The sequence below is a fragment of the Podarcis bocagei genome, assembly GCF_964188305.1.
Source record: "Podarcis bocagei genome assembly, chromosome: 13".
NCBI lineage: Eukaryota > Metazoa > Chordata > Lepidosauria > Squamata > Lacertidae > Podarcis > Podarcis bocagei.
The window spans coordinates 14,264,750-14,278,834 of NC_138138.1; the positions used below are offsets into that span (position 1 = coordinate 14,264,750).

General features: G+C 47.1%; 1 protein-coding gene across 3 annotated transcripts in view; it reads right to left on the reverse strand.

Annotated features, from left to right (window-relative positions):
* The window catches only part of PIP4K2B (phosphatidylinositol-5-phosphate 4-kinase type 2 beta), a 43,289-nt gene that overhangs the window by 14,787 nt on the left and 14,417 nt on the right, over positions 1 to 14,085 (reverse strand). For all 3 annotated transcript variants that reach the window (XR_014001285.1, XM_081166665.1, XM_081166666.1), the window contains exons 3-8: positions 12,975 to 13,071; positions 9,871 to 10,023; positions 7,364 to 7,510; positions 6,012 to 6,050; positions 2,739 to 2,852; positions 693 to 951 (exon numbers count right to left, since the gene is read on the reverse strand). Coding sequence is in view for 2 of the 3 variants with exons in the window: in XM_081166665.1 (XP_081022791.1) it covers positions 693 to 951; positions 2,739 to 2,852; positions 6,012 to 6,050; positions 7,364 to 7,510; positions 9,871 to 10,023; positions 12,975 to 13,071 (809 nt within the window). In the remaining variant the exon portion in view is untranslated. The remainder of the gene's footprint in view (positions 1 to 692; positions 952 to 2,738; positions 2,853 to 6,011; positions 6,051 to 7,363; positions 7,511 to 9,870; positions 10,024 to 12,974; positions 13,072 to 14,085) is intronic.

The window sequence follows — 14,085 nt, forward strand, 5'->3', positions numbered from 1 at the left end:
CCAAGAGAGGTGCTTCTCATACTTGGGTCCCCAACTGTTGTTGGACTACAATTCCCATCATCCCTAGCAGGCAGGACCAGTGATCAGGGATGATAGGCGTTGTAGTCCAACAGCAGCTGGGGACCCAAGTTTGAGAAACACCGCGAGAGGTATTTCAGATTATTTTAATTTCATTCAACTAGCCAGCCACAATTTTAATAATAAATAATAATAATAATTTATTATTTATACCCCGCCCATCTGGCTGGGCTTCCCCAGCCACTCTGAGCGGCTTCCAAAAAAATATTAAAATACTGTAATACATCAAACATTAAAAGCTTCCCTAAAGAGGGCTGCCTTCAGATGTCTTCTAAAAGTCTGGTAGTTGTTGTTCTCTTTGACATCTGGTGGGAGGGCGTTCCACAAGGCAGGCGCCACTACCGAGAAGGCCCTCTGCCTGGTTCCCTGTAACTTGGCTTCTCGCAGTGAGGGAACCGCCAGAAGGCCCTCGGAGATGGACCTCAGTGTCCAGGTAGAACGATGGGGGTGGAGACGCTGCTTCAGATATACTTCAGATATAATTTTGTTGCAAAATGCCTGTGGTCCGGGAACCTATCAGCACAACACTCTGGCTTCCATCCAGAGGACTTTAGACCGGGCTTCCCATCTCCTCCTTTCCACCCTATTCACCCACACCGAACCCACACACTCACTTTCATGGCTTTTCATAGCGTAGACATCCACGGAGGGATCAAACTCCCCAGGCCCAAAAAACCGGGGGAAGTTGAGAAGGTTGCCTGGACTGTCAGGTGGGGTCCCGTAAGAGCCAATGGGGTTCCCACCAATGCCGTCGTTCTCGCATTCTTCGTCTTCTGCCCGGTCCTCAACTTCCATCTCCTCTTGCTCAGCACGGTCCACGTCGTGAATCCCCACCAGCAAACTGTAATCCATGATCTTCAGCTGAGCGAGAAACTGGAAGCCAACAGAAAGACAGTCTCTCTCTCTCTGTCTCCGGCTGCTCTGATCTCAAGCTATGATCCTTTTCAAACTCCCTGCATCAGCTTCAAGACTCTAGACCTCTTACCCTGGACTCCTGCATTCTCCTGTACATTTCCGTTCTTCCTAATCCTTCCTTCTGTCCTGTTTTCGCTCTCTAGAATCAATTCAGAACGTATCTACCATACCCACCCTTTTGCTCCAAAAGCCCCCATTCTTCATACCAGCAAATGACAAAGGCAAAATTTATTCTGGAATTAAGACTGGAGGAACACTTCGTTCACCACATATATATAGGGATACGGGTGGCGCTGCGGGTTAAACCACAGAGCCTAGGACTTGCCGATCAGAAAGTCGGTGGTTCGAATCCCTGCGACGGAATGAGCTCCTGTTGCTCGGTCCCTGCTCCTGCCAACCTAGCAGTTCAAAAGCACCTCAAAGTGCAAGTAGATAAATAGGTACTGCTCCAGCGGGAAGGTAAACGACGTTTCCGTGTGCTGCTCTGGCTCGCCAGAAGCGGCTTAGTCATGCTGGCCACATGACCCGGAAGCTGTACGCTGGCTCCCTCGGCCAGTAAAGCGAGATGAGCGCCGCAACCCCAGAGTCGGTCACGACTGAACCTAATGGTCAGGGGTTCCTTTATATATATATATTCATTCCCAGGCCTAAGCATTCCCAGGCCAGCGACTCACACAGAAAAGTGGTGCGTGGAGGCAATTTCCACCCTGGAAGTGTGTGTGTGTGTACACACACACACACACACTTCCAGGGTGGAAATTGCCTTCCTGTTTGGAAGGAGGCAAACTCAGAGGAGAGGCTGGGCTTCACCTCTTTGAAGTCAGGCGATTGTGCCGCGTTTTTGTGTTGGCCCAATCCTACCGGGAGTGCAGAGGACGGGCAGTTATTAGAACCCAGAGGAGGCTGACAGGAAAGAGGCAGATAATCATGCCATCAGGAGCTGCCAGGATCAAACCGGTGCATCAAAAACAGAGTTCTTGTTGCCACCTGGTCAGGACTGCACACACGGTTCTGGCTGGAACAGTCGCACAACAGCCCACAATCCTCTTATGTCTGGGAAGTCAGGTGACACCAGATAACCAATCCAGTGCCACTGACTGGCTGATACAAAACTCCTGCCTCTGTCCAGCCCGGGCAATTTGCCCTTGAGGGAGGCCACTGCATCTACCTTCTGCGCTCCTGACTATTGGCTTTCAGTCATCCTGCTGTCAGGCAATTTAATCACCAGCCGAAGGCACTTGTCCACCTCTGAGCCTAAGTACCAAACGCTTGGGAAGATAGAGCAAATGATACCCTGGGTGAGTGGGCACTCTGGCCTCACTCAAAGCTCTCATTCAAGCATACCGTATATACTAGAGTATAAGCTGACCCAAATATAATCCGAGGCACCTAATTTTAACACAAAAACCTGGGAAAACTTATTGAATCGAGTAGAAGCTGGTTGACCACACCACAAACCTGGTGGCGGCAGTGGCGGAGGAAGAACAAGCAGCCTGAAAGGGCTCCTTTCGGGCTGCTCGTCCCTCCGCCACCTGCCTCACTCGAGTATAAGCCGAGGGGGGGCTTTTTCAGCATAGAAAATGTGCTGGAAAAGTCGGCTTATACTCGAATATATATGGTACTTCATGTCCATAAGCATTCTAACTTACAGGGGTGAAATGAGTCTGCAAAGGTCCCCCATCTATCCTATCCAGGTTTGTGGACAAGCTTTCTGCTCATTTGCATTTTTGCTCAGCAAACCCTACCTCGACGTCTCGCTTCAACTTCTCCAAAAAGTTCTTTTTGCTTTCCTCTCCAACGTGGAGCTTTTGGCCTTCGTTCAGAAAGTCGTTGTCCTTGAAGGTCGGCAGGTCCTTGGCCTAGAGAGGAGATGGAACTGGAATAAGCGCAATATATATATATATATATATATATATATATATATATATATATATATCCCTCAATTTCACGTCGAGGCTGGATGAGATCCAAAGAGGTCACATCTATCCAGGAAAGAGGCCTTGGTCATAACAGGATGCTCACCGACAAATGTCAGCTCTCTGAGGTTATGGGAAAGGCAAATTCGATGCTGGAAGCGTTTAGGGTTAAGATGAAATATACAACGGGAATTCTTGGCCGGGAGCTACTGGGGGCTAAAGCTCAAACACCCAGAACAATCCTCTCTCTGACACACATGGCACAACTCTTCTGGCAGCAGACTGAAAGGCACCAAGGGCTGTGATGTCTTCTGAGGCTGCAGGGCGACTTTTCCAACCCTGGGGAAATTTTGGTTTCCTCTGGTTTGTTGGGACTATAAAAAGCCACAGTGCTGCCACACTTAGTACACGAGTCCTGGGTGCAAGTTCTTTCTTCCCCATCTCAAGAATGACAGTGTAGCCTTGCGGACGGGTCAAAGCGGCCTGTCTACAAAACTCTTATTGTTGGCTGTCAACAACGCTAGCCAGAATTAGAACTTTCCTGTTTAGGGATCAAGTTCTTGGATCAACCGATTCTGGAGACAAGGAGAAAGGGAAGATGTTCTGGTTGGGAGTTTCCCAGAGTTATCTGTCTAGGCGCCTGGCAATCAGATATTAGGAACACCTAAAAGGGTTCCGGTGTTCAGAATTCTTAGGTCAAAATCTGCACAAAGAAGAATATCAAAATCCTACGGCCTTATATGTAGCATCTTAACTGCTCTTAACGCGGGTGGCGCAGAACCTAGGACTTGCCGATCAGAAGGTCGGCAGTTCGAATCCCCATGACGGGGTGAGCTCCCGTTGCTCGGTCCCTGCTCCTTCCAACCTAGCAGTTTGAAAGCACGTCAAAGTGCAAGTAGATAAATAGGTACCGCTCTGGTGGGAAGGTAAATGGCGTTTCCGTGCGCTGCTCTGGTTCGCCAGAAGCGGCTTAGTCATGCTGGCCACATGACCCGGAAGCTGTACGCTGGCTCCCTTGGCCAATAAAACGAGATGAGTGCCGCAACCCCAGAGTCGTCCACAACTTGACTTAACTGTCAGGGGTCCCTTTACCTTTACCTTTACCTGCTCTTGGAATAGATTTAGGACTATGACCCATTTGACTCTCTTACTCACATATATCTCTTCATCTGAATCTTCATCACCAATATTCATCAAACATGAATATTGTATCTACCGTGGGCTCAAGTCCTAGCGCTGATGAGGGCCTCAAGATCATGGGCAGGAACCTAGATCATCTTCTGCATTTTTCAAAAGTCAGCAGGTACACTAACAACTATAGCCAAATGGGCAATTTTATTTCTTCTGCAACTTCCTTAGGTGTGAGTGAAAAGACTTCTCCCCACTGCACTGCTCGTGATCTTCTGGGGCAACTGCTTATTTGGCAGGGTTAAATGCCATTTTCAATAACCTGCAATCACAAAAGTTTGATTTTCAAAAATCAACTGAGAATCGAAATCCCAAAAAACACTTGTTGATTCTTAAGCGTTCTTTTGGACCACCAATACGATGGGTGTGAGCATCCCCCTACAGCAGAAAAGGCCGGTCCCAAAAGACATTTTTGGTACGACTGTTTAGGGCTCTGATGCACAGTCTGAAAGGTTTATACTCCCGTCAGGTTAAAAATATTCGGTAATCTGAATATCTAATCAACTGGCAATCCCTAAAATAGGAGAAAAGCCATCTGGCTTTTCCGGATTAGTACGAAAAACAGGACAGAATGAGGGAGGAGAATTAAAATACTTCTTAAATAACCAAATGGAAAAATAAAACATTGCATTAAAAAAAGGAATCATTTCAGGCATTTGATAAGATTCTCGTTTCTAACATGAAGGAAGCCGTTTCAGACACATACACACCCGCTCACTGAAGGCAAACATATATAGCATAATTTGGGTGGTGGAAGGGAAGCCATAGGAATTATGTTTGCTTATAATTACAAAGAAGAATAATCCTGGATGACACACACACACACACACACACACACACACACAGTTTGAAAGGCCTGGACAGGCGAGGTAGGCAACCAACCGCCCTTTGGACTATCCAGTCATTGGAGATCTCCACCTGACCTTACTTACTCACTTACTCCCCCCCCCCCTGCCTGCCCAATCTTATGGCTCAAACAAGTCTCTCAAGTCCAGCCAAACTGGATCAGATCCTCTGGTTTGGGGAGAAGCAACTTTCTAGAAGCATACCAGCTGCACAGTCCACATATATCCAGCAACCACAATTACCAGGAAACAGCCTTGATAACCAAACTATGGTGCCCTTTTCTCTGTCACCCATCAAAAGGGGTCCTCATTTATTAAACGAGCTGAAATATTAGTTGGCTAGTCTGGTGATTAATGCAAGGGTAAGCAACTCCCCCCCCCCCCCCGTCGAGGGCTGCATACCCTTGGGAGCAATCCAGTAGGGACCATATGCTAACAGCGGGTGGGAGGAGTTTGGATTTGATATCCCGCTTTATCACCACCCGAAGAAGTCTCAAAGCGGCTAACATTCTCCTTTCCCTTCCTCCCCCACAACAAACACTCTGTGAGGTGAGTGGAGCTGAGAGACTTCAGAGAAGTGTGACTGGCCCAAGGTCACCCAGCAGCTGCAGGTGGAGGAGTGGAGACGCGAACCCGGTTCGCCAGATTACGAGTCCACCACTCTTAACTACTACACCACACTGGGACCACAGCCAAAGATGGGAGCATTCCGTATCTCCCTCTCATCCATTTCTCTCTGCTATACCTTTCCCCTTTTCTCCTTCTTTCTCTCTCTGCTATACCCATTTCTGTCTCTCCCTCTGATTCACTCTTTTATTTAAAATCAACAGAATGAAACTTCAAGAGAGGCTGTTGCTCCCTGCTCTCTCTAACATTGGCAATCAAAAGTTATGAGTTAAATGGGGAGATGCAGCTATACAGCTATTCAGCCACCTCTCCAACACCCAGCACACACTTCTGAAGGTAAGGGGGAACTGCACCCCCTTTCCTCTAAGCCTACCAGAATTATAGCCACAGCAGCGACATTTGTAGATTTATTCAGAATGCCTTCCCCGACTGCTGCTCTTACCTTTTCCTTGTCGCTGGCTTCCCTTGCTACCGTTGAACCCTGGAGAGAAAAGGGGTGGAGACCTATTTTAGAGCCAATAAACTTAGTATTTCAAGAAAATATAGCCCCCAGTGTTGAACCTTAGATAACCGAGAGCCTTTCTGAAGATTTCCAGCAGTGAGAGACAGAGAGACTTAAAACCAAATTCACAGTATTAACAACAAAAAAGCAAACCCATTTTATGCAACCAGTGGGATGAAAATTTGGGTGTTAAAATTGCTTAAAAGTTGGGGGGGGGGGCTATGTGAAATACGGTTGCACATGTGATATACAAGTGCAGGAACTTAGTACACAAATATTTAACTTCTGGCTACCACGTGCATAATGCATGTAGCAATTCTATGCAGGCAGATATTCTATGCATCGGTCAGGAGACTCTCTCACATGGCCCAGAGGGGCCCCAGAAGGCTAATGTAGAAATCCCTAAGAAAGCCAGAGCACAATAACACCGCAGTGTTAATATTCGGTTCCCTCAAGCCGTCTCCAATAACCTCTCACAAGCCTAAACTCTACCATGCGGAGTCTGAAAAGGACTTCTGGCACACTAGATGCAATTGTACAAAACCACCCTACAGCTAAAAGGGACGCAGGTGGCGCTGTGGGTTAAACCACAGAGCCTAGGGCTTGCCGATCAGAAGGCTGGCAGTTCAAATCCCCGCTACAGGGTGAGCTCCCATTGCTCGGTCCCTGCTCCTGCCAATCTACCAGTTCGAAAGCACGTCAAAGTGCAAGTAGATAAATAGGTACCACTCCGGTGGGAAGGTAAACGGCGTTTCCATGCGCTGCTCTGGTTCGCCAGAAGTGGCTTAGTCCTGCTGGCCACATGACCCGGAAGCTGTATGCCGGCTCCCTTGGCCAATAAAGCGAGATGAGCGCCGCAACCCCAGAGTCGGCCACGACTGGACCTAATGGTCAGGGGTCCCTTTACCTTTACCCTACAGGCAAACCCTCGAAAGCTGAGATTCTCAGGATACCACACTCCCATGACGAGAGACGGGATCCACATGCAAGCGGGTAACCTGTGAAATATCTGAAAGCATCTTTCCCCCTCTTCCCCATCCAGTTTGTTTATTTGAGCATTTCTAACTATGCTCTCTCTCACGTGGTATGCAGTAAAATAATTAAAACACCTCCAATGTCCATCTCCTCAGGAAGAAAACTGTCAGACTGGAAAGAAGTTGGAATGTAATAAAATGTAATAACAGCACACTGGATCAGGCCAGCGGCTCATTTGGCCAATCATCCTGTTTTCCCGATGGCCAGTCAGATGCGCAGAATGTGGCTCCACGCAAGAATGTTATAACGTCCCTCACCTTGAGATCGTATTTCCGATGCACTGTCAGCCGGTGGCTGAACACGTTCCTGGTGACCACCATGTATGTTTCCACGCCGTCTACAGTGAGCCTGTACATACCAAGGAACTGGGGCAGAAGTGTATTCCCATGACATTCCACAATGAACTAAAGAGGAGAGGAGGCGAGGAGAACACAAGAACAAGAAGTTCGTCAGAATCAGGCCACAGAATTTCAGCACAGCTTGAACAAAAGGGACAGGACGGCTTCAAATCTTGCAAGTATATTTGAGAAACATACAAAAAAAGGTAAACATTTCACAACAAGAGTTTGGAAACCAAAGGGATTATTTCTTTTTAGATAAACGAAACCTTTGGAGGTGACCCGGAAACTGCAATTAATCCAGAATGCGGCAGCTAGACTGGGAGTGGCCGCCGAGACCATATAACACCGGTCCTGAAAGACCTACATTGGCTCCCAGTACGTTTCCGAGCACAATTCAAACTGTTGGTGCTGACCTTTGAAGCCCTAAATGGCCTTGGCCCACTAGACCTGAAGGAGCATCTCCACCCCCATCGTTCAGCCCAAACACTGAGGTCCAGCTCCAAGGGCCTTCTGGCGGTTCCCTCCCTGCGAGAAGTGAAGTTGCAGGGAACAAGGCAGAGGGCCTTCTTGGTGGTGGCACTCGCCCTGTGGAACGCCCTCCCATCAGATGGAAATAAACAACTACCTGACTTTTAGAAGACATCTGAAGGCAGCCCTGTTTAGGGAAGTTTTTAATGTTTGGTGTTTTATCATGTTTTTAATATTCTGTTGGGAGTTGCCCAGAGGAGTTGTTGTTGTTATAGATAAGTGATTATTACTATTAATGATTTCTCTTCCTGGAACTGTCGTACACTCAGGTATACACCCTCCAGTACAGATTTGGGTTTCTGTGGCGGCTGCTCCCAATATATGTTTAGAGAGCAGTGAGCAAAGGCTTGCAAGGAGTTATGGGAGAGTGAGACCGGCAGCATTTTATTGGCTGTGATTTCCGGTGGCAGAGATGGCTAGACTGTGGCCCTCCAGTTGCTGCTGAATGTGGAATGCCCAGGGAAGGTCGCCTGGCACCTTCATTATACACCTGTAGGCGCCAGGCAAAAACGTTCCTTTTAACCAGGCCTTTCCTTTGGTTGATCTGATCTATATCCTATGCCCTTTTAAAATGTGGCTCTTTTGGGGGGGGGGCTATTGGGGTGTTGTTTTTATTTTTATTATGTACAGTGGTACCTCTGGTTACATACTTAATTCGTTCCGGAGGTGTGTTCTTAACCTGAAACTGTTCTAAAGGCAGCCCTGTTTAGGGAAGCTTTTAATGTTTAATAGGTTATTGTATTTTAGTGTTTTGTTGGAAGCCGCCCAGAGTGGTTGGGGAAACCCAGCCAGATAGGCGGGATATAAATAATAAATTATTACTATTATTATTATTATTATTATTATTATTATTATTATTATTATTATTATTATTATTAACCTGAAGCACCACTTTAGCTAATGGGGCCTCCTGCTGCTGCTGCGCCATCGGAGCATGATTTCTGTTCTCACCCTGAAGCAAAGTTCTTAACCCAAGGTACTATTTCTGGGTTAGTGGAGTCTGTAACCTGAAGCGTATGTAACCCGAGGTACCACTGTATTTTGTGGTCTTTTATCTTGAATTTTTTCTGTGAACTGTCCTGAGACCTTCAAGTATAGGGCAGTATATAAACTCTAACAACAACAACAACAACAACAACAACAACAACAACAATTTATTTATACCCCGCCCATCTGGCTGGGTTTCCCCAGCCACTCTGGGCGGCTTCCAACAGAACATTAAAATACAATAACCTATTAAACATTAAAAGCTTCCCTAAACAGGGCTGCCTTCAGATGTCTTCTAAAAGTCTGGTAGTTGTTGTTCTCTTTGACATCTGGTGGGAGGGCATTCCACAGGGCGGGTGCCACTACCGAGAAGGCCCTCTGCCTGGTTCCCTGTAACCTCACTTCTCGCAATGAGGGAACCGCCAGAAGGCCCTCGGCACTGGACCTCAGTGTCCGGGTAGAACGATGGGGGTGGAGACGCTCCTTCAGGTATACTGGACCGAGGTCGTTTAGGGCTTTAAAGGTCAGCACCAACACTTTGAATTGTGCTCGGAAACGTACTATAATAATAATAGTGTCCCTGGATTCTTTGAAAAAAATCTGGTAACCTTATGGGGCTCCATGGTGAAAGCCTTGCATACCCTGCATTGGAAAACCAGAGTAGGAACTAGCTCAATTCAGTACCAGAAATGTCAATTTAGACTGCAGTGGGACTGAGGACAACCTGGCTCTACTGTGGGAACCTAGCAAAGCAGATAATCAGAACTGCTTTCTTGTCCAGTGCTGGGAGGGCAAGAAACTCCCGTAGAGAAATGACCCAGAATCCAGGCATTACCAGAAATAGCGCTTCCCAGTCATGCTAGCTTAGTGCTTAAGACAGACACCCTTTTTCTCTCCACCTCCCTTACCTGGTGGTACTTCTTCAGGATGTTGTGCATCTCTGCGACGTCTTCACTCGACACCGCCTTGATGACAAACCGCCGGTCGTAGGTGGTGAGGAAACGGACCCCGCAACGGCCGTGGCTGTCACTGTACACTGGGGCGCTCCGCGTCACGGAATTCTACAAAGAGGAAAACAGAAGAACAAGGAGGAGATGCACCGGCCGCCTCTTCAGACCAGCCCTGTGAAAGTTGGAGCAACTTCACTTGATGCAGGAGTAAGGAGGACATTGAACGCTGCATCGGAAGCACATCGTGCCATGCCAGTAGGGCGCCAGGCCTTGCGCACAACAGAACTCCATTATGTTGGCATGCCTGCGCTTTAATATAGGTAAAAGGTAAAGGCAAAGGACCCCTGGATGGTTAAGTCCAGTCAAAGGTGCCGATGCGGTTGCGGCGCTCATCTTGCTTTCAGGCCAAGGAAGCCGGCGTTTGTCCACAGACAGCTTTCTAGGTCATGTGGCCAGCATGACTAAACCGCTTCTGGCGCAATGGAACACTGTGACGGAAGCCAGAGCGCACGGAAACGCCGTTTACCTTCCCACCGCAGCGGTACCTATTTATCTACTTGCACTGGCATGCTTTCGAACTGCTAGGTTGGCAGGAGCTGGGACAGGGCAACGGGAGCTCATTCCGTTGCGGGGATTCGAACCGCTGACCTTCAGCGCCACCCACTCCCCTTAATATAGAGAACTGTGAACAAAGCAAAACACTACGTCCCTCATCTTTCAGATCCTTGGCATTGCAATCACCCCATTTTTAAACTTGGTTTTTTGTGCAATTGAAACCAAGAGTTGCTATCTGTTTGTTGCTGCTGACTTTAAAAGGTAACCAATCAGAGGAATGCATTTTGAACCAGCAAAAATGGCTGCCCCTTAGGAAACCCCACTCACCACTGGCTGGAATATTTATGAATATTCTAACTGCTCAGCCAAGGGGAAAGGTTAGCAATAAAATATTGAAGTAGTTAACTAACTCTTTGGAATCAGTTCTCTAATTTTACCTCGATCTAGTTTTAGCAGAGTTAGAGACACCAACTTGCCAACAAAGGTCCATATAGTAAAAGCTATGGTTTTCCCAGTAGTGATGTATGGAAGTGAAAGCTGGACCATAAAGAAGGCTGATCGCCGAAGAATGATGCTTTTGAATTATGGTGCTGGAGGAGACTCTTGAGAGTCCCATGGACTGCAAGAAGATCAAACCTCTCCATTCTGAAGGAAATCAGCCCTGAGTGCTCACTGGAAGGACAGATCCTGAAGCTGAGGCTCCAATACTTTGGCCACCTCATGAGAAGAGAAGACTCCCTGGAAAAGACCCTGATGCTGGGAAAGATGGAGGGCACAAGGAAAAGGGGACGGCAGAGGACGAGATGGTTGGGCAGTGTTCTCGAAGCTACCAGCATGAGTTTGACCAAACTGCAGGAGGCAGTGGAAGACAGGAGTGCCTGGCGTGCTCTGGTCCAGGGGGTCACGAAGAGTCGGACACGACTAAACAACTAAACAAAGTTTTAGCAGTCCTATTTTCTTTCCAAGTTTGAAGCCATTCCCTGATGACTGACAGAGCTAAGGTTTGGGGGTGAGGAGTGTGCAAAGGGGAACAGAGGGAAGCACATAGACTGCAAACGTCATGTCCCTTTGTTCACTGAAAGCTCACTCACAGTGCATGAACACACACACACACACACACACACACCCCTTCTGGGTATTCAGTATATTTCCAAAGCTGCTTTAAACAGCTGCAGGTGTAGAAACCTCTTCTGTTTTCCCATAAAAGCTGCCATAACAGCTTATATACCAGGATTGCATTCCAGAGCAGCGATCGATTTCTAGACCAGACCTTTGCCCCTGAAAACACACTCAAACACAAGCCTGTCCGGGAAGAGGCTGGCACTCTGGACTGTGCTGCACATCCACCACAGATCTTCACTGTGTCTAGTGGTGTAGTGGTCCAGGGTCACGGGACCGGGGTCAAAGACCTGTTAGCATTTCTGCAGCAGGGCCCCTGTCTCTAATGTCTTAGAGCCACCCGAACAGCAAAAAAGGGGAGATTTATAGCCCCTGTATGCCCCAAGCCCAAGCATTTAGGGGCACTGAAAACACAAGGTGCTTCCATTTCAAGAGAGCGGTGTATGAGCTTTGTTGCAGACAACAGAGTCACTCTGAAATAAGTACTCTAAATCAATTGCCCATGTACGTGCACAGAATACAGCAGATTTAGCTGAAAGGCAACACATGGAGAACTGCACCAATCATTGCACAGCGTCCTTAATTACTATTATTGTATAATTGTAAGATTATTGTGAAGGGACGCAGGGGGCGCTGTGGTCTAAACCATAGAGCCTAGGACTTGTCGATCAGAAGGTCGGCGGTTCGAATCCCCGCGATGGGGTGAGCTCCCGTTGCTCGGTCCCAGCTCCTGCCAACCTAGCAGTTCGAAAGCACATCAAAGTGCAAGTAGATAAATAGGTACCGCTCCAGCGGGAAGGTAAACGGCGTTTCTGTGCGCTGCTCTGGTTCGCCAGAAGAGGCTTAGTCATGCTGGCCACATGACCCGGAAGCTGTATGCCGGCTCCCTCGGCCAACAAAGCGAGATGAGCGCTGCAACTCCAGAGTCGGCCACGACTGGACCTAATTACAATTTACAATTATTGTACAATATTAGAAAGTTGTATAATCTCAGAAGAGGCGTGGCTGTGGTTATCATAAAGGGGCTCTGCACTTCTGAATTTGCCACAGCGCTGCAGGCTTTCCTTTCCAGTGCTTGCATGGTCAGCTACTGCTATCTTCCTCCTCCTCCTCATTGAACCTTCCTACTTCCCGATCTCATTCCCATGGAAAGTAACCCTGCTACTTCCCACCTTGGCCCCAAGGACTAGTATCTTGGCTCATTCTGCATCCTTCACACTGGATCTGTCTTGCTTCCAGTGAAGCAAGCTTCCTCCTGCAAGGACTTCCCCCCTGGCCTCACCCTGCAAACAAACCCCAATCCCCTGAACAAAACCCTTTGCAGAAACCACTCCCAACATATTGCAACCTTTTGTTTCGACTCATCCGCTTGCTTGAATGCTCCGTACCTGATAATCTTGATCGTCAATCGCAAACCTTTCGCGGAGATTTCGGAACACCAGTGGGCAGTACTCCTTGAATTTGAAGCGACTTGGGAGGTTCTCCCTAGAAGCAGATGCAGAGAAGCTGTCTTTCTTTTCTTTTATTAAAATAATATTTATTGATTTAAATTACACACTTATACAAAGAATTTACAAAGAATTTACAATCTCATACTACAAAAAGAAAATTAAAGAAAAACAATTAAGAAAGAAGAAAAGAAGAAAATACAGAAAGAAGAAAAAGCAAATTTACTACATTAAAAAAATCTTCCTAATTAATACTTAATTAAACACTTAAATAAAAAAAGACTTCTGACAAAATGAGTCTTCCAATCCTTCAGCATTAAGATGTAATTTGGTTTTATATACGCACTAACTCACCGTCTCCATGCTTTATGGGGCACAAGTGAAAAGTGTTCTCTAATATTAAACCTTTTTTTAAAAAACGGAATCATTACTTCTGCCTCTTCACGAGCAGTCCTTGAGATCTCCCCTTCACAAGGTGGCAAAAACTCATGTCAACCTCTTTCAGGATGGTACTGGATCCTCTTAATTCATATAATTTTGTGTAGTGGACAGTCACTGTTCTTTTGCCAAAACTCGACCCAAAGCTGGTAGCAAACGAGTTCTATGACCTGGGCATGTGCAGGCTTCCAAGGAGGAAGTGTGGTCTGCATAATTAGGCTCTATCACTTAGTGGTTTGACATGCTAGTTCACGTTTAGCTTTTATCCTAATAACACATGCCACAAATCAGTCAATGTCATCTTGTATCACACCTTGTGACACTTGAGGAATCATCCAAAGAACGGAACAGCCACTCATGGCAGTAACTGGTGCATTTGGCAATGTTCAAGGTTGCAAAAGGAGCCCTCCCCTCCATTCTGTTGATGGAGATCTCTTCTGGATCAAAGAGAGAGCTGGTTCAATCAGAGCTGCATTTTTAATGCTGACATTGTCACTGTAGTACTTGTGACCCAATTATGTTAGTATTGATGCCAGCTCATAAAGGAACAATAGTCACAGGCCATCATAAGAGAACAGAACCCTGGACTAAATTGGATCGGTGTGAAACCACA